At 43.5% G+C, this 20,533-nt stretch overlaps 2 protein-coding genes across 5 annotated transcripts in view; one reads left to right on the top strand and one right to left on the bottom strand.

Annotated features, from left to right (window-relative positions):
* The window catches only part of PDILT (protein disulfide isomerase like, testis expressed), a 42,935-nt gene extending 39,111 nt beyond the window's left edge, over positions 1-3,824 (bottom strand). Inside the window, exon 1 of one of the 3 annotated variants that reach the window (XM_032327480.1) lies at positions 3,553-3,824. The gene's annotated coding sequence lies outside the window, so the exon portion shown is untranslated. The remainder of the gene's footprint in view (positions 1-3,552) is intronic. The other 2 variants (XM_032327478.1, XM_032327479.1) reach the window with 2 other exon arrangements.
* Positions 3,825-5,900: 2,076 nt separating this feature from the next.
* The window catches only part of ACSM5 (acyl-CoA synthetase medium chain family member 5), a 31,834-nt gene continuing 17,201 nt past the window's right edge, over positions 5,901-20,533 (top strand). Inside the window, exons 1-5 of one of the 2 annotated variants that reach the window (XM_032327476.1) lie at positions 5,901-5,990; positions 9,601-9,819; positions 13,344-13,554; positions 16,287-16,494; positions 18,923-19,066. In XM_032327476.1, the coding sequence (XP_032183367.1) occupies positions 5,982-5,990; positions 9,601-9,819; positions 13,344-13,554; positions 16,287-16,494; positions 18,923-19,066 (791 nt within the window). In that variant the 5' untranslated portion in view covers positions 5,901-5,981. Of the gene's footprint in view, positions 5,991-6,434; positions 6,668-9,600; positions 9,820-13,343; positions 13,555-16,286; positions 16,495-18,922; positions 19,067-20,533 lie in introns of those variants that run through there. The other variant, XM_032327475.1, reaches the window with a different exon arrangement.

Raw genomic sequence — 20,533 nt, 5'->3', positions numbered from 1 at the left:
CAGGGGAGTCATCCAGCTAGAGTGAACAGTAAGTCATCTAAAGGTCAGCCAGGCCAGTCACAGCTACTGTTGGCTCCCCATCGCATTCTCCTCTCAGGCTTTTGACAGGAATATTCCCGCATACAGATGGCCAGTAGACATATGAAAAGGTGTTCAAAACTGCTCATCATCAGGGAAATACAAATCAGAACCACAATGAGGTATCACCTCTTTCCTGTCAGAATGGCTAGAATCAAAAAGACGAGAAACAACAGATGTTGGTGAGGATGTGGAGCAAAAAGAACCCTTGTACACTGTTGGTGGGAATGTGCACTGGTGCAGCCACTGTGGAAAACAATACGGAGTTTTCTCAAGGAGTTAAAACTGGAATCACTGTATGATCCAGTAATTCCACTACTGGGTGTTTACCCAAAGAAAAGAAAGACTGTAATTTGAAAAGATAATGTACCCCTATGTTTACTGCAGCATTATTTACAATCCAAGATCTGAAATCCACACAAGTGTCCATCCATAGATGGATAACGATGATGTGGTATACACACACACACACACACACACACACACACACACACTCTCTCTCTCTCTCTCTCTCTCTCACACACACAAAAAATGGAATATTAGCCACGAAAAAGAATGAAATCTTGCCATTTGCGACAAAATGGATGGAGCTGGAGGGTAACATGCTAAGTGAAATAAGTCAAAGACAAAGACAAATACCATAGAATTTAACTCATACGTGCAATTTAAGAGCCAAAACAAATGAATAAACAAAGAAAAGAAAACAAAAACAGACTCTTAAATACAGAGAATAAACAGATGGTTCCCAGAAGGGAGGTTGGTGGGGGGAGGGGGGATGAGTGAAACAGGTGATGGAGATTTAAGAGTACCCTTATCATCATGAGCACTGAGTAATGTGTAGAAATGTTAAATCATATTGTACACCAGAAACCAATATAATACTGTATGTTAATTATACTTAAATAAAAATAATATATAAATAAAAAACTGAAGAATACTTATAAAAAAACAAACAGGGATGCCTGGGTGGCTCAGTTGGTTAAGCATCTGCCTTTGGCTCAGGTCATGATCCCAGGGTCCTGGGATCGAGTCCCATAGGGGGCTCCCTGCTCAACAGGAAGCCTGCTTCTCCCTCTGCCTGCTGCTACCCGCGCCTGTGCTCGCTCTCTCTCTCAATCTCTCTGACAAACAAATAAATAAAAATCTTTAAACAAAGAACCAAACAAAAAGAGTATTCTCAGTGGTTCCTGATGGAGATGGGGCAGTGGGAGGCCCCGAGCAGGTTTCCTGCTAACCTGGGCAGATATGAGTACAAGCCTAGAAGGCCTCCAGTGATTGAGCCTCACAAGGAGACCAAGCCCCCCAACTGGTGGGGAAATCCCTCCATGGTCAGACTCCTGTGGACCCTGGTTGACAACTCCTATTCATTCACTCATTCGTTCATTCATTCATTCCCTCATTCATTCAGATATATATAACAAGGTCAAATATATCTTGAGGTCTTAATAAATACATGCTAAGTACCATTCCAGGTACTGGAGATAGAAAAGTAAGCAAAATAGACAGTACCCCTTGTGTTCATGGAGCTTACACTCTGCAAGAGGGGAACATAGCGAGTGAGATAAAGAAATAGAATATATTAGATATTCTGATATATTAGATATGTCAGATGCTGATGAGTGCTAAGGAGAAAAAGTCCATCAGGGAAGATTTGAAAGTGAGAAGGTGAAAGGGGGCACTTTGACATTTTAAATACGGCGACCATAAGCAGCATCACTCAGAATTTGCTGTTTGACTTGTTAAAAACAAGACGACAGGCCCCAAATGGAGTTACTTGTGGTGAGTACCATGTCACCTAACTGAGACTTAACTTAATTACAGTCTTTGGCTCTCCAGAAATGGAATATTAAACCACTCAGTCAGGAGTCACCTGATCGGTACTAGCTAGATCATCTGCCACCCGCTAAAGAAAAGCGACCTTGTAATTACCAAGGAGACTTTTTGTCTGGTGTAACTTCCTTGTTCCTGCTCCCTTCAGCCTATAGAAGTCTTTAGTTTTGTACAGCTCCTCGGAGCTCCTTTCTGTCTGCTAGATGGGATGCTGCCTGATTCATAAGTCATTGAACAAAGCCAATAAGGTCTTTAAAATTTATTTTGTTCAACACACTGAAGGGAGCAAAGAAATGAACTGTATGTATTGCCGGGAAAAGGGTGAGAGGGGGCAGGTGCTTTCTCTTTCTCCCGGCTTCCTCCACCCCCTTTCCAAACACGGCCCCTTGCTCTCTCTTCCGAGACCATCTCTGGCCACAGATCAGCTCATCACATGGATCCCCCTCAAACTCTGGACCCCATTCTGGTTCCCCACCTGGACCCCTGTCCCTGCCCAGGAACCCAGCCTCTCCCTGCACCCACCCCTCTGGCCTGACAACACTGGTGGCTCCTCTGTGTCCCTCTGGGAAGCTCTCAGCCCCAGCCACACACATTCCAAACCTAGTTCTGGCATCTCTAACCAACCCCCCACATGCAGAGGAGTGCCATGATAGGAAACGTTTATGATTAAGAATAAGTAATAACAGCTAATACGGAGAGGCTTTGCTACCAGCTGCCAGTGCTCTGAGCACTGAATGTCTCCACCACCAACAATCCCCTGTCCCGGCCACCATTGTCTCTGGTCTGGTCAGAGTAGTGGCCTCTTCTCTGCTTAGTCTTTTTGCCTTCCCCCAATCCATTCCTCACACAGAATTTAGAGATTTCCTTCTAAAACATTGCTGAGATCACACCGCTCTCTGATGGAAGCACCCAGGGTCCTGCCCTCACATGCGGTCCGCTGACATCCCTGCACTCACAGCGTGTCAGCCACACTGGTTCCTTCCCTTTCTCAGGCACACTCTGCCTGGGACCTTTGCTTCTGCCTGGAACACCCTTCCCCTGATCTGCAGCCCTTTTTGGTCATTCAGGTCCCAGCATAAATACCAGTCCCTCCGAGAAAGGGTCCTCCTATGTGGCTCTGTCTTCCTACTGCCACCTCTGCCTCTACCGCGCTTGGCCACATTACCCCTGTTTGCGCCAAATCTGGTTTTATTCTTTCTGAGTAGTTATCGTTTGTGTTTCTAAACTTCTTGATGTAAGTGCCTTTGTTCACAGCTGTTTCCCCACCTCCTAGAACAGTGCCTGTCCAGATCTGGAGCTCAGTGAATGTGTTTGAATTAATGAATGAACAAATGATCTAATTTAATTCTCACACAAACCCTAGGGTCAATTTCAGTGATTCTCAACCATGACTGCACATTAGGATCTCTTGGGGAAACTCAAAAAAATACTGATGCTCAAACCCAAACATACTAGGTTCTAATTTCATTGATATCTATGGTTTGAGTCTGGGCATCTTTTTTTTTTTTTTAAAGCCTCTTAGGTAATACTAACATGTAGCCATCTACGCAGTAAACCACACTGTATTTGTAACCACCTTGGCAGAAGCAAGGCAGCCCAGCAAGGCCCTGTGGTCAGAATTGCCATATTCACTCAAGGCCATACCTGTAGGAAGCCTGGTTACACTCGGGCCTGCTAGGGACTTGAGGAGGGAAGTCAGGTCGTGGCCTGAAGAGCAGGCTCCTAGCTTCCCTTTGCAACACAAAAGGACCCGCAGGCAGCTGAGTGTTCTGAAGAAATCCAGAGGCAGAAATGAAGTCCGTCCTTACTGGGCACGCAGGGACTACAGCAGATTGAACCACAGTGTTCCAAGTTCTGGGATTCTCCAGGGTGGCCCTGGAGAAGAATGGCCATTGTTGGGTAAGAAGGCCCTGACCTGCCTGTGTCAAAGGACAGTAGTGGGGCTGGAGGTCACAGGAGGGCCAGAAACAAATCACAGCCTGGGATGCCGAGAGGGGCATGGTAGGGTGGGCTCTGAACTCGGGGCCTAAACATTAGAATCTGAGTCCCAGCTCTGTTCCTCTTAGCTGTGTGCCCTTGGCCATGTCACTCACCCTTTCGGAGTCACATTTTCACATGTAAAATGGTACAGCTCACAGGGCTGTTGAAAGGATTAGCCCAGCTAACATGAGCCAAGTGAGCCACAGGGTACCCGGAGGGCAGAAAGCTGGCCCTTGTCCCACCTCCTGGTCTCTGTCCCACTCCCTGTTGCAGCCACACTGGCCTTCTTGTCATTTCTCCAGTATGACTGTCACATTTTCATCTTAGGGATAATTGTGGTTTCTTCTGCTGCCAGCTCTAAACCCAGATGTATTCAGGTTCACTCTCTTAATGTCCTGCAAATATCATTTTGCTCAAATACCACTTTCTCAGCCTAGGTCTTTCTTATTCCTTTGTTAAAACCATTAACTTGTCCAGCTCACTCTTGGGTACTTTCTGTCTCTTTCTATGCTTTATTTTTCTTCACAGGACTAATCACCTTCTAAGTTCCATATAATTTACTTGGCCTAGCAGGCAACAGGTGCTCCAAAATGTTTGTTGAATGACAAAATAAAAGGCAGTTATTGTTATTATTAGCATCATCATTTTTGTCAGTTTGTAGCCCCAAGTTCTGTGCTGCCTGATTCTTACCAAACACTAATGGACAACAATGATATTGAAATCAGGCTGCCTGAAGAGCAGGTCATCTGTCCATCCACCTTCCTGAGAGTAGAGATTGTATCTTTAGTTCTGACTGCAGATTTGCAGATGAGAACGTTTGCCTGGGACCCAGCAGAAGCCTGGGCATTGAGGGGAAATGGAATTTGAAGGCCAAAGAGGTGATTTTCTGTGGCCACACTTGGTGGGGAGAGAGAGGAGCTGCCTCCTAGAAATGAGCCACCCTGACCTGGCCAGGAAATGAGCCAGAGCTACAAGGGGAACAAAACACAGTGCAGGACCAACACCCAGTGTGGTGCTAACTAGAGGCAGCTGATACATAAGCATCCTCTCTTCCATTGGAGGGACTTTGAGCCACTTCCAGGGATAGCTAAGGAAGGTGCTTTGAACAGTAAGTGAGCCTGAAGCTCCCACAGATCCTGGAGACTGAGAGCTTACACTGCCTTGGATGTGATTCTGGGAAAAAGCAAAAAAATAAATTTTGTGTCTAGAATGCTGAAGGTCAATTTTTATCTGCTACACATAGCAATGTCTGGCAGATAAAAAATGTTCACTATTAGTTCTCCTTTACTCTTCACTGGCTCAATAAATATTTTCTGAATTCTGACAACGTGGCAGGGCACTGTCGTGAGGATACAGCTATACTGAAAATCTAAAATCTCTGTCGTTGTGGAGTTTATATTCTAGTGTATGTGTGTGACAGGGGACAGATGACACAGTGAGTAAATAGAAAATATTGAACAAGTATGAGAGGTGATGATTGTATTAATTAAGCTTAACTGTGTAATGTACATGTTGTATACCTTAAACATGTGGAATTTTATCTGTCAGTCATGCCATAATAAAACTGGAAAAAAATAAAAAAAATTTATAAAATACATTGAATGTTAGAAAGTCATAAATGCCAAGGAGGAAAATCAAGGAGAGAAGGAAGAGTGGGAAGTGTCAGATAGGAGAAGGTTCTAGTTGGGGGTTGGGCGGTGGCTCAAGGCACACAGAGCAGGGCCTGTGTGTGAATGGTGAGGCCGTGAACCGTGTGGAAGGAATGTCCTGGCAGCAAAGGCTCGAAGCAGCACTGGCTGGAGCCAGCTCACCGGGGCGTACCAGTGACCATTAATAATTCTTGTTAAATCTTTGGTTGCTTGAAATTGGCTGTGCCACCATGGCAATATTTAGCCACAGATATTGGCAAACACTGCAAATAGGATCTTTTTTGCTGTTGTTCCCAGAGATTCAGGTTACCAGCAGCAGGGAGAGCAAAAGTCGGGCAGACCAGTGCAATGTGGGGGGAGCAGAGCTTAGCAAGTGGGTAGGAATGGAGAGCCAGGAAATCACGTAGGGCCTTGCAGACTGCTCTTGGAGCACTGGCTTGGACTATGAACCAGGTAGGGGAGCCTTAGGAGGCTTACAAACAAAACAAAAAGCTTTAGGTTTAATTTTACATACCATAACTCATTCAAGTATGCCATTATTACTACAGTTATCAGTAGTAGTAGGTAGTAATAATACACTTACAGATTTATGCAGCCTTGATGATCACTGTCCGCATTTAAAACAGTTCTGTCACCTCAAAGAGACCCCTTGTGTCTATTTGCAGTCATTCCCTGTTCACATACCCAGCTTCAGGCAACTACTAATCTACTTTCTGTCTCCATGCATTGGAGGGTTTGGAGGAGAAAAGGAACGCAGTTAGCTTATATTATTGCTACTATTATATCCTTTCTGGTAAAACGTAAGGAAGTTCCTGTTCTCTTTTCCAGTGAGGTGGTGGTGACCTGAATTTTCAGAGAAGATATCCACCAGAGCCACTGGAAGCTGTGAGCATAGCTTAGCAGGGCCACTCTCATTGGCTTCTAGCGTGCTGGCCAGTTGAAGCCGCCGTGTCCTCTGTTGGCTTTGGGCTCTGCTCTCTCTTTGCTGCATCTGGGGCCAAAGTTCCCAGCGGGAGACCAAGTCAGCAAATTGCCTTCTCCAGTGTCCTGGAGGAACCTGAATGTTTAAGGCCCACATTCAGCTGAAGCAGGATCGAAGGCCTTTTGCATTTCTTGGGTTCAAAAGCAAGGTAATGTAGAGAGAAATCTTTTTAAGGACAGGTGTTAGCTGCCTCTGAGGCCTTTGCTGCTTAAAGCAAGAAGGGGCATGCCTGAAATGGCCCTGGGTTAGCAGGGAGGCCGATTCTAATGATCAGCTGTCAGGGGGCAGAGGAATCCATGGGAGGGAGGTTGAAGCGGGGGGTGGGGGTGGGGGATGGAAAACGGTCAGGGACGGGGGGTCTGAGGACTCAGGGCTCACAGCCAAACAGAAGCCCGGACCTGGGCATTTCTGGGAGGGGAGGCCTGTGGTCACTTCTCCTCTTGAAACCTGCCTTTCTGGTTCCATACGTGTTTTGGGATTTGTTCCAGCACTTTGAAAAATGCTGATGGTATTTTGGTCAGGATGGTGTTGAAAGTATAGGAGGGGGCGACAAACTGTGAGGGACTGTGGACTCCAAGAAACAGAGGTTTTTAGAGGGGACGGGGGTGAGGAGAGGGTTAGCCGGGTGATGGATATTAAGGAAGGCACATATTGCATGGAGCACTGAGTGTTATATGTAAACAATGAATTTTGGAACACTACATCAAAAACTAATGACATACTGTATGGTGACTAACGTAACATAACAAAAAAAATAATTAAAATAAAACCCCTATGTTTGTATTTGCATAGGAAAAAACCCCGACTTTCTGTAAAACAGAGAAAATAGCATTATATCATAGAGTCGTTGTCAAGATTTAAGGAAATAACATCTGTAAAGTACCTTCCAAATGCCTGGTACACAGTAAGCCTTATTCTATGCAAAGCATTAGAAGTTAGACTCACCCGCCAGGGGAACGAGACTGAGACAAAGTGAAAGTTATGTGAAGCTTTATTCTATGCCAAGCATTAGAAGTCAGACTGACCGGCTAGGGCTGCCTCCGAAGAGAGCGACCCTCTCCTCCTCTCGCAGGCTGGTTTTATAGGGCATGACCGCAGACCCAGGATATGTGGCTTCTATTGTTAAGGCAGTTACTCCCGGAATCGATGCCCGGAACCAAACCAGGACAGGGGCGTTGATTCCCGGAATGAAGTCCGTGGTTGTAAACAACAATGTGGCTACCTAGGCAACATGGAGTTGCTCTGGTTAAGCAGGCCCTAATAGTTAAACAGGTTTTAACATTAAATTGGCCCTAACATTGGTTATGTCGTATTCAGTTTGGGCAGTTGTCGTTTAAATAACATTTATTTCTCATAGTTCTAGGGACCAGGAAGTCCAAGATCGAATTGCGGCGGGCAGATTCGTGTCTGCTGAGAGCTCGCTTCTGGTTCATAGACTCCTGTCTTTTTGCTTTGTCCTGCCCATTCAGTAGGAGCCAGTGAACTCTCTGAGGTCTCAGAACCTAATCACCTCCCAGAGGCCTCCACCTCCTGTTATGATCACACTGGGGGGGCTAGGATTTAATAAAACAATATGGGAGAAGCTCAAACTTTTAATCTCTGGCAGTTACAGGACCATATTCTGTTATTATTATGGCCGAGAGGAATTTGGTGGGAAGAACCTGCATCTGCTTCTCAGTGCTCTTTAAACAAAGTGCACACAACTCTCTTGGGCTCCTGTTGGAGTGCAGATTCTAATTCCCCCTGCCTAGGGTGGGGTCTGAGGTTCTGCAGGTGTCCCAGGCTCCCAGATGATGCTGATGCTGCTGTTCTGTAGATCAGACTTTGAATAGCAAGACACCGAGACTGCCCTGTCCCGTATGATAGCCGGTAGCCACCTGCGGCTGCTGAGCCCTTGGAATGTGACTAGTCCAAACTGAGGTGTGCTTGTAAGTGTTAAATAAATGTTGGATTACGAGGACTTCGTACAAAAAAATAAAATAAAATGGTAAAATATCTCTTTAGTAATATCTTTTTATACTGGTTACATGTTGAAATTATAGGATATAGCCAGTGTTGAGCAAGAAAAGAGGCAAAGCTAAAATAAAAAGAAAATGTTTATTTGGAGGTCTCAGAATTGCAATTCAGAGAACACAGATTTGGGCAGCAACCCAAATGTGCCACCAGCCCCCACTCCCACTCCACCCCATACTCCAGGGAACAAAAGGCAAGGGTTTTGTTCTGGTTTTGTTGTTGTTGTTTGTTTTGTTTTGTTTTTTTAAGAGAGAGGAGAGGTGGGCAGAAGAAGAAAGAGAATCTTATAAACAGCCTTTACACCAGCATGGAGCCACTGTGGGGCTAAGGTGGTGCCTGATCTCATGACCCTGAGATCATGACTCTGAAATATGACCTGAGCTGAAATCAAAGAGTCAGATGATTAACCGATTGAGCCAGCCAAGTGCCCCAAAGGGCAAGGGTTTTTTAAAGACAAGAGGGAATGTTGTATATATTGCTTACAAAGAATTTTGATTGATGTTGGGGCAGAAAAAGTTCACGGTTCTACCAGTGAGGACACGAATAAGGTCCACTTCCTTCATGGCCTCCAGGATCAACCCTTAACATATATGACTCCATTTTTTAAAAATCTTTCATACTGGCTAAATAAAATGCTATTTTAATTCATTTCACCTGTTCCTTTCCTTTTTTTTTTGAATGAAGCTTCTGGAAAATTGTGTATAACATGTGTGGCTCACATTATATTTCCATAAAGCCCTAGAACTTTGTTGGCTTTGTCAGGCCAGTTCAGGATTTACCTTGGGAAAGTGGGCTTGGGAAGCCTTGAGAAGTGGGCTCTGAGTTAACTGACCTCAGACCCACAGAGATCCATAGGCCGTGAGAGGTAGAAGGGATGGATCTCAGGCTCAGAGAGAAGAAATGACCTAAATCACACTGTGGAATTAAGACTAAAGCCCAAGACTGTGTTTACAAGTTGGCGTGTACTATAGTCACCATTGGGGCTGACTGCAGATTTCTCCTCTAGCTCAGTCTCCCCACAGAACCCAGAATTCAAGGTCATGTTCTCTCTCTTCTCTTTTGAAACAGGCTACAGGCAATAGCAGGATGCTATTGCTAAGAGGATGGGTCCTCCAGGTGCTGAGAAATGCCCGGGGATTCTGTGGGCCTCATGGGCAGCAGCCACCTCTACCTGACCCTCAGAAGATTGTGGCCACCTGGGAAGCCATCAGCCTGGGGAGGCAGCCAGTGCCTGAGTACTTCAACTTTGCCCATGATGTGCTGGACATGTGGAGTCAGCTGGAAAAGGTGAAGCCCACTGTGTCCTAGTGTCCCTCTTGGGCCGCAGAGGCTGCCCTCAGTTACCCCAGTGTGACTCAAGGCTACAACACAGGTGGACATTTTGACCTGGGAATTTTGCAAGTCCTAAAACTTAAACTGTTAGCATTTAATCCTTAGGGGGGAAAAAAAGAATTATGACCAAGTTTCATGAGCCTTAGGTACTTAGCCCAGTGTGTCTCATATTCCTGAACACACATCACAGAGTTGAGACAGTTAGGCCCTCTTTGATTCCGTTCCCATCATTCTGATCAAGTGAAAGAGAAAATTTTGTTTTGATACTCTGTCGTTAATATTGCTCTCACTGTTGTGTACTGAGAGAGCACAGAGGTGAGGGCCAGAAGGAGAGAGAATCTGAAGTAGGATCCACACCCAGTGCAGAGTCCACGTGGTGTTCAGTCTCATGACCCTGAGATCATGACCTGAGCCAAAATCAAGAGTTGAACACCTAACTGACTAAGCCATCTAGACATCCCTGTATTTCCCTTTTAAATAAGTAAAAAGCATGCCTGAGGCTCAGAGCTTTTCACAGATCATAGCAGATACGTAGAATTGAATTAAGATTATCTTGATTTCTTTGTGTGTCTCTGAGCATATACTTCCTTCTTTTTTTTTCTCTTTCTTAGGTGTCTGTTGTGTCTCTGTATTTTATAGTCACTTTTTTTTATGTTAAGGATGCTAACATTTTATAGTAAGAGACTATAAACTCTATCTCCACGCAATTTACTTATATTAATTTTAAGAAGAGCTTGTGTAAAGAAAAACAGTGAGGAAAATAATATTGTTAGCAGATTCAGTGAAAGTATACTGTTAGTGGATATAGTAAAGTATGAAGGTGGCTTTGCAGTTAGACATGGTCTTTGGATACATGCCCTAAGCCCTTTGGATCTCAGTTTTCTCACCTCTAAAAAGGAAGTCATACCATCTGCCTCCTGGAGTTGTTGTGAGAATAAAATGAGAAGCATATGTAGGAGATGGAACTGGGGTGCCCTGTTCCTGTCTATATAATCTGAGCTCTTTATCCACACTGGGATCATCCTTGGAGGATTTCTTCTAAAGATATATACAAATAGGGTTATATCAGCAAAAATGATAGAATAAGGACATTCTAAAATTTTGTCCTCTGTAAAAACAACAACAATAAAAAATCTTGAAAATGAACCAGAATGAACCTCTTAGAACTCTGGAAACTAACCAAAGGCTGGAATATGTCAGGAGTGTTTATTAAAGAAGCACTCGTTAAAGATTTGGATGAATCTCAGAATGCCCTGAGATATTACCTCATTATACAAAAATAACATACCCCTTGATGATAGTTTTGGGAAGAGTCTAAAACATCTGAAGAAGTTCAACTTTCGGAAACAGGAACAACCAGAAAATATTAGCCTCTCCATTATGTATGCATTTAGCAGCTTACTGAAGTCTGCCTTTGACAGGGTTGAACTGTATGTTTTTTAGACTTGATTCCATTGAAGCAGAAATTATAAAGCTGCAAAAAAAAAAAAAAACCCAAAACATATCCCAAATTGGTCTAGATACTCAAAGTAACCTTTATTAAAATCTCAGTAGACTTCTTTGCAGAAATAGATGATCTTGTCCAAAGCTTCATGTGGAAAGGCAAGGGGCACCTAATAACCACAACAGTCGTGATAAATACAATAGGACTCACACTTCCCTATTTCAAAATCTACTGCTAAGTGACAGTAATAAAGACTGTGTGAGAAAAAAAAAAGGTGTGGCACTGGTAAAAAGACAGGTATAGATGCATGGGATAGAATTGAGAGTCCAGAAATAAATCTATGGTCGGTTGATTTTCAACAAAAGTGCCAGTAAATTTAGGGAGGAAAGAAGCATCTTTCCAACTAGTGGTGCTGGCACATATTATATGATTCTGTTCATATGAAATATCCAGAATAGGCAAATCCATAGAAACAAAAAGTAGATTAGTGGTTGCCCAGGGCTGGGGGTGGGGTGTGGAAATAGGGAGCTCCTGCTAATCTGTATGGTATTTCTTTTTAGGATAATGAGAATGTTTTAGAATTAGGTTATGGCAATGATTATACCACTTTGTGAATATATTAAAACCATTGAATTGACCTTAAGGGAAAAGCTCTCATCTTTTCCCCATTAAGAATGATATTTGCTGTGGGGTTTTCATAGATGGCTTTTAGGTATGTTCCTCCTATCCCTACACTCTGAAGAGTTTTAATCAGGAAATGGGCAAATGCTTTTTCTGCATCATTTGAGAGGATCATAAGGTTCTTGTCTTTTCTTTTACTAATGTGATCTATCACACTGATTGACTTACAATATTGAACAGCCCTTGCATCCCAGGGATAAATCCCACCTGGTCATGATGGATAATCCTTTTAATGTACTGTTGGATTCTGTTGGCCAGGATCTTGTTGGGTATTTTAGCATCCATGTTCATCTGGGATATTGGTCTGTAATTCTCCTTTTTGATGAGGTCTTTGCCTGGTTTTGGGATCAGGGTAATGCTGGCCTTATAGAATGAGTTCTATTTTTTTTTTGAAACAGCTTCAGTAGAATAGGTATGATTTCTTCTTTAAATATTTGGTAGAATTCCCCTAGGAAGTCCTCTGGCCCTGGAGTCTTGGTTTTAGGGAGATTTTTGATTACTGCTTCTTGTATCGTTGAATAACACTACATCAAAAACTAATGATATGTTGGCTAACTGAACATAATTTAAAAAATAAAGTGAAAAAGACCCATTGTTAAGTTGAAAATATCACAATTGGAAAATGCATTCAATACACCTAACCTACTGAGTAGCTTTGCTTAGCTTCAACATGCTCAGAACACTCATGTTAGTTAGATGGCAAAACTATTGGTTATCACAAAGCCCACTTTATAATATCTTTAAAAATCCCACTGAAGGGGCGCCTGGGTGGCTCAGTGGGTTAAGCCACTGCCTTCGGCTCAGGTCATGATCTCGGGGTCCTGGGATCGAGTCCCGCATCGGGCTCTCTGCTCAGCAGGGAGCCTGCTTCCTCCTCTCTCTCTCTGCCTGCCTCTCTGCCTACTTGTGATCTCTCTCTGTCAAATAAATAAATAAAAAATCTTTAAAAAAAAAAAAGATTAAAAAATCCCACTGAATTTTGCACTTCAGAATAGTGAATTTTGTGGTATGAGAATTAAAGCTCAAAAAAAGGGGAGGACGCAGAACAGTATGAATCATATGCTACCTTTTGCATTAAAAAGGTGTTACGGAAAACAGAATATACTTATTTGCCTAAATACTGAATGGATTTACAAGAAACTAATAATATTGGTCACATGTTGAGGCAGGTAAAGTGGGGAACAGGGTAGATGGGCGTAAGGATAGGAGTAAGACTTCTCAATGCATCTTTTCATTGTTTTGAATTTGAACCCTGTGACTAGTAATTACAAAAAAAAAAAATTAAAAAACAAAAAGCAAACAAAAATTCTCAAGAAATGTTTTCTATTTCTTTTCTGCCTACACTGCTGTCTAGGCTGGGCACCGGCCCCAGATCCCTGCATTCTGGTGGGTCAATGGCAAGGGAGCAGAGGTCAAGTGGAACTTTGAGGAGCTAGGGGAGCAGTCCAGGAAGGCGGCTAATGTGCTCCAGTGTATGTGCGGCCTTCAGCCTGGGGACAGGATGATGCTGGTGCTCCCGCGGCTCCCAGAGTGGTGGCTGGTCAGCGTGGCGTGCATACGGACAGGTCAGTGGGCAGAGCTGAAGCTACCAGTTGGGACGGATACCACCTGCCAGAGCTTTGCAGAGTCACATGGTTTGGGAGATGGAGAAAATCAAACCCTATTTGTTTACCTCCCTTTTGCCCCACAATCACAAACTTGATTGAACACAAGGGTGAGAAGGTAATGTAACTGATGAAAGCAGGTCAGTGTGAAGCAATAGGGAGCACCGGGGAATGGAGTAAACTGGAGCTCACATGCCTCATTACGGGGGTGGCAAGTGCTTCTCGACCCCAGCTAGATGTTTCCATGTGTGAAGGAGGGCCTGTGTTGCCAGCACTTCTGACTTTGTGATGGCAAACTGGATTTTTATGAAAAAACCTTCTAATTTTTTAATATTGAGAACTGAGTAAACTTTTTAAAAATTCTGAGTAGACGAACCAATCTTATTTTTTTGCTGGTTGTGGTTTAGGAGCTGCTACTGTATAGAGAGCAATGCAGTTCTGGATAAGAGACCTTCATTATCAATCTACGTTAGTTTCACTCTTAGATTTTATGACTTTTACCACCATAGCATCTACCAGCTCTCAAGGGAAGGAATTGAAGGAGAAAATAATAAAAGCAATAAGATTAGCCCTTGAGGGTTCCTCGTCCCACTGTTATGAATGGCCTAGGCAGTGGACCATTGATCTTCCTGGGATGATTCTTCCAGTAGAGGAGGCGAAAGGACACAGTCCAGAGAATTCAAAGGGCCTCTGCTGACCCTGTCTGATGCTCTTACTGAAAGGGCTGGGTTTTGTTTTTGGTTTTTGCTGATTGTACAAAAACAAGACAATTACTTCTGATATCCACTGGGAAATTTCCACCACTTGGAATGTTTCATGTCCATAGAACAACCTACCTGAAAATACAGATGTTTTCACAAATAACGCTTGCAAAACAGAGGGATATAAACTCACACCAGAGAATTAGCTTTTCTAAGATTTTTTTTTTTTTTTTTTACAGATCACAAGTAGGCAGAGAGGCAGGCGGAGAGAGGGGAAAGCAGGCTCCCTGCGGAGCAGATAGCACCACGTGGGGCTTGATCCCAGGACTCTGAGATCACGACCCAAGCTGAAGGCAGAGGATTAACCCACTGAGCCCCCAGGCGCCCCAAGAATGAGCCTTTCTATATGAACAAGTTTAGTGAACCGTTTTTGTGACTGGATTGCTCCTTCCCCCGAAAAAGGCAGGAACTTTCATTTTATTTTTATATATCTTTGCACAATATATCAAAGTGAATGACATTCTAGTGTATCTAGGTAGAGGAAAAGAAATAGGCACACAGGTTTGAGGCGTTCTCCATATTCTGCCCTGACATATAAGGTTTATTTAAATGAGGGCCAAGGTAAGGGAGCCCTTGGACTTTTCTTGAGGACCTACTATGTGCCAGCCATTGGGTTGGGCAGTTTGCATGATCAGAACTTCCTTTTGGGATATTATTTTCATTCATTTCCCTATTACCTAAATGTCTCCAGCTCCCCCAGTTATGCAGATTCACCCATTTCTTTGATGTCCAAATAAAATAACTCAAGACACTATCACACATGACTGTGTCAAGCCCAACATCCTCTCCAGTATCTTAAAGGATACCCAAGCTGGATGTCCTCACATTCTCACATTCCCTTGTTCTCCTGATGTGCACTGATCACCTCTCTTCCAGTCTAAGGTTTTGGACTCATTTCTCTTGCTGAAAGCCCTAGCTGTCTGCCCTCTGACTGGGCTCCGAAAGCACCATGCACATCTCCAGGTGGGACAAACTTGTTCTGAAAATAGCTAAAGCAGAGAGATGAACTGAAGAAACACTGTTCAGCTTCCAAAGTGTTCATGTTGGGGTTTAAACCCTGTAAAAGTTTAGGAGATAAAGCGAAGAGTAATAAGAACTCTGGTTTGGCTCCCACAACATTTGGGATTGGCCCCTTCCTTTGTTTATTGGTCTCACTCACTGGCCCTGAAGGATGACTGATTCCCTTAGGATCTCTTTCTTCTCGTGAAATGAGAGTGCTGGCTTCAATGGGGTGTTTCATCTTCCATTCTGAGATACTCAGGTGGTTTTTCAGGTGTCTGACTAAAATTTGTCCCTACTTTTTGCTTACTCTTCCCTTCTCCTTGAGAAAAGCTGGACTCAGCTTCCTTCAGAATGGCTTTGGTTGAGCTTACAGGAGTGCTGGAGCTCCCACCTACTCTGCTTACCCTCCTGCCTCCCACCCCAAGAGATCCACTCTCAACACTAGAATTTGTTGTAGCCTTTTGTATGCAGGCAGGGAAGACCACAGAGCTAGGCCATGTCTAAGGCAGTTTAATATATTGGAGATAATGGACCCCTAGGCTTACTTCCTGGATTCACTATCACAGCTCTACAACATGTTAACCATGTGATCTTGGGCAAGTTATTCCATTTAATTAAGGCTGTGTCTGTCTTAGTTGTCGTTGTTGCAGTTTTAATCTGCAAAATGGGGATAATGATAGCACCTACTCTCCAGAGTTGTGAGAATTAAGTGAAATAATGCACATACAGTTCTTAGCATGTGTAATTCCTCCATAAACATATTCTGGATTTCATTATTATCATTATTGTTACCTTTTCCAGTTCAGCCATTCCACCCCTTTCTAATCTCTTCCTATTCCTGTCTCTGATGGGGGTATCTGGTCTGGACCTCTTCATAAGGGTCTTCCCCTGCTGCCCCCCCAAAAATATCCCTTCTCTCTCTGATGCCAGGGGCTGTCATGATCCCGGGTGTCTCTCAGCTGACAGAGAAGGACCTCAAATATCGGCTGCAGGCATCCAGGGCCAAATCCATTATCACCACTGACTCCCTGGCTCCACGGGTGGATGCCATTAACGCTGACTGTCCCTTCCTCCAGTCCAAACTACTGGTGTCAGACAGCAGTCGGCCAGGCTGGATGAACTTCAGGAAACTCCTCCGGTAGGTTGGGGCTCTCTAAAGGACAGCATGAAGAGGAGGCCAAGGCTTTTCCCCTTTAAACAATAGGAGATGGAATGCATTACTGACTACAGCGAGAGAGTAAACCAGAAAGGAACACTCAATGTAGGGCCCAGATGGACCTGAGACCTAATCCTGGTGACCACCTTAAGAGCCTTCAAAGTCACTCACTGAGCAGTACTACGATTGTCCTTAGTTTTTGTGGGCATCATTTGCTTCAGTATTGGTGATAGTGGTTGCAGAGCTATGAGCCAAAGTAAACGAGAGAACCCATATGATGCATTTAGGGCATAGTAGGTGATCAGTTAGCAATATAATAATAGCTACCATGCATTGTGTGCTCAGTGTATGCTAGGCATAGTGCTGGGTAAGCGTTTACCTACATTCATTCATGTACCACAGATGTGATGAAGACCTGTTTTAAGTGTTGTGTTTGGTGCTCAGAGCCCAATAATGAATCATACATCATCTTATTTAATCCTTGGAAAAAACCCTATGAAATGTGCTTTAACCCAATTTTACAGGTGAGGAACTGATAACTGACTTATATAAGATGTGAACAGGCAGTTACATCAAACAGAACCAAAAGCCCTTTGTCTTTGAGCAATGCCCTGGTGGAAGCCTTCCTGGGAATTTGAGATTTTGTCCTGATCAGAGGCAGAAGCGAAAAGGGGCCCTGCCAGGGGCCTACACCATTAAGTCACAAGTCCCACGGACCAACTGCCTCACATTCACCTGGGTGTTGTTCTACTTTATTTAATTTATTTAATTTATTCATTTTTTCTTTACTAATATCAACATTTGTTTCCTATTAGTATCTTCATTTGAAAAAGAACTATATGCTGCATTCTCTTAGATGTGTCCCAATTTTTAGTATAAGACCCATAACCATGCATTATAAATAATGTATTATATTTTCCAAAATATTATATTTCCAACATATGACTTTTTAATCATATATTATTATATTTCAGTGTAATGATTAGGAACAGAAACTGAAACAGAAAATATTTAACATGTGTAGGTAATAAAGTTAGGTACAAAAGATATATTTCGAAGTTTGCATGGACATGGTAAATACTCTTCAGATTTTTCTGGACTCCTCTAGAAAGTAAACTTTCTACCATGAAATTATGGAAAATTCTCTTTTTAAAATTTTTTTTTTTTTTTTTTAAAGATTTTATTTATTTATTTGACAGAGACAGATCACAATTAGGCAGAGAGGCAGGCAGAGAGAGAGAGGAGGAAGCAGGCTCCCTGCTGAGCAGAGAGCTTGATGTGGGACTCGATCCCAGGACCCTGAGATCATGACCTGAGCCGAAGGCAGCGGCTTAACCCACTGAGCCACCCAGGCGCCCTCTTTTTAAAATTTTATTTAACTATTTATCTTTGGGTGCTGTTTTAAATTCAGGTTCCAAGGTCCCCCATCTGACTGACTTAACAGGACATAGCTGAGCAAAGACCCCGGGACCCTGTGTTGTAAGAGATCTGCCCAGATGATTTTGATGAGCTGTCAGGTTGGCCTAGATGAGTGATTCTCAGTTTTAGCTGTCTTTAGAATTACCTGAGGAGCTTTAAGAAAAAAGCAAAAAAAAAAAAAAAAAAAAGAAAAACCCACAGGGGTGCCTGGGTGGCTTAGTCGGTTAAGCATCCAACTCTTGATTAAGCTCAGGTCATGATCTCAGGGTTGTGGGACGGAGCCCTTTGTTGTGCTCTGTGCTGGGCATGGAGCCTGCCTAAGATTCTCTCTCTCCCTCTTCCCACCACCTCCCCCACCTTGGCCCCTCCGCTTCAAGTACATACTCTCTCAAAAACAAAAAGCAAAAAATAAAATTACCCACACAAAAAAATTCCAATGCCTAGCCCACCATTGAAGATTCTGGTTTTTCTCTAGGGTGGGGCATTAGCGATGGGATTTGTTTTAAAAACTAACCAGGTGTTCCTATGGTGCAGCCAGGGTTGAGACCCATTTGGAGAGAAGATTCTCCAGATCACAGAACTTTAGGAATTGCCCAGATCTCAAATCTTTGAATTGAGGAAACCCTTCAGCCCTAAACTATGGGGAATTGAGGTGGGGGTGAGGCTGTGGCCCAGTGTGAAGAAGCACAGGCATGGAAACGGGCACGTTCCTCCAGAAGGTCCTCCTGCCCTAGTGGAGGAGCACGGGCGCTTCAGAGAGAGTTACTGCACCATTTTTGAGCCTCCATTTCCTTATTTACAAAGGCTGCTAATGGTGGTTGTACTGACCCCGGAAGGTCATTGTAGGCCTCAGAGATGCAAGCTGGAGCATCCAGCACAGTGCCACATGGTAGTATTTATTAAAATGGTGGCCAGTATTGTTATAAATATTATTATTATTATGACTCTTTTTACTACTTGTAATGCTACCGAGGATGTTTATATCTTACAGCGAGGCATCCACAGAGCACAACTGTGTGAGGACCAAGAGTCAAGACCCTCTGGCCATCTACTTCACAAGTGGCACCACCGGAGCGCCCAAGATGGTTGAGCACTCCCAGGCCAGCTACGGACTGGGTTTTGTGGCCAGTGGAAGGTACCAAGGGACAGTTCATCTGCTGGGTCCAAGGAACAGAAAGTAGGGAGTGAGCTGGAGGAATGTGAGTAGGGGACGTAGTGGTAAGACTGAGGTCAGAGAGCTAACAAAGTGGCAAATCCAGTAGTATCTGAAGGCTTTGGGCTTTACTTTGAGCGAAGTGAGAAGCCATAGGAGGTTTTTTGTTTTTATTTTTGTTTTTAATTGTGGTAAGAGATGCTTCACCTAAAATTTACCATTTTAACCATTTTCATTTGTAAACTTCAGTGTAATTAAGGACATTGACATTGTTTTGCAATCATCTCCACCATCGATCTCTAGAACTTTTTTCCATTTCGCAAATCTGAATCCATGTGTATTACATAATACACATTACACAATAGTTTGGCATTCCCTCTCACGTCTGCCCTGACATTCATCATTCTGCTTACCGTCTCTGAATTTGACTACTCTGGGAGCTGCCTGTGGGTGGAATTATACATATTTTTCCTTTTATGTCTGACTTATATCACTTAGTGTAATGTTCTCAAGTTTCATTCATTTTGTAGCATGTGTCAGAATTTCCTTTCTTATTAAGGCTCAGCAGTAGTCCCATATATGTGACATTCCAATGCAGTTTATCCAGTTGCTCGTGGATGGACAGTTGGGGGGCTTCCCATCTTTTTGGCTGTTGTGACTAGTGCTGCTATTAACTTGGGGATATAAGCATCTATTCAAAACTCTGCTTTTAATTCTTTTGGCTATATTCCCAGAAGTGGAATTGCTGGATTGTATGGTGATTCTATGTTTAATTTTCTAAAGTACAGTGGAGTTTTTGAGCAGTGACTTGATCTGATTTTTTTTTTTAAGGTTATCTCATGAGTTTGTGTTGAGAATCAACTGTAGGGGGCAAGAGATGAAGCAGAGACCGACTTCAGAGGCCAGTGCATTAAGAGGGAATGGTGGAGGCTTCCCCAGGGGGAGTGAGAGGAGCTAAGATTCTGAATGTATTTTGAACGTAGGCCTGGAAAGATCTGCTGATGGGTTTGACATAAAGCAAGAGAGAAAGTGAAGAGTCAGGAATGATGCCAAGATTTATGGCCCAAGCAACCAGAAGCATTAACTGATAGCGGGGAGGCTGGGATAAACTGTCTGGTGGGAGGAACACAAGGACTCCGTGTTTGGCACTGTAAGTTTGAGACGCATGGTGGACATCTCCATACCCTGAGTTAAGAATGGAGATATTGGGGAGGCAGTTGGAGATTTCATGTGTAGAGTTAGTGGGAAAGATTTGTGGTGGAATTATCAGTAAAGTAGTACTTAATGCCATGAGATTGGATGAGATCGGTGAAAAGTTATGGACACTAGGAAGAGAAGAGGCCTCAGCACTGAATGCCAGAGGCCTTTCCACAACAAAGGGAGAAGCAAGGAAAACTCAGAGGAGAAGACCAAGAAGAGCATCTATTGAGTAGGTTGAGGACCGGAGAC

Source organism: Mustela erminea, chromosome 20 (assembly GCF_009829155.1).
Source record: "Mustela erminea isolate mMusErm1 chromosome 20, mMusErm1.Pri, whole genome shotgun sequence".
Lineage (NCBI taxonomy): Eukaryota > Metazoa > Chordata > Mammalia > Carnivora > Mustelidae > Mustela > Mustela erminea.
The sequence above is the reverse complement of the archived record's forward strand: the minus strand, read 5'-3'. Positions and strand labels throughout refer to the sequence as shown.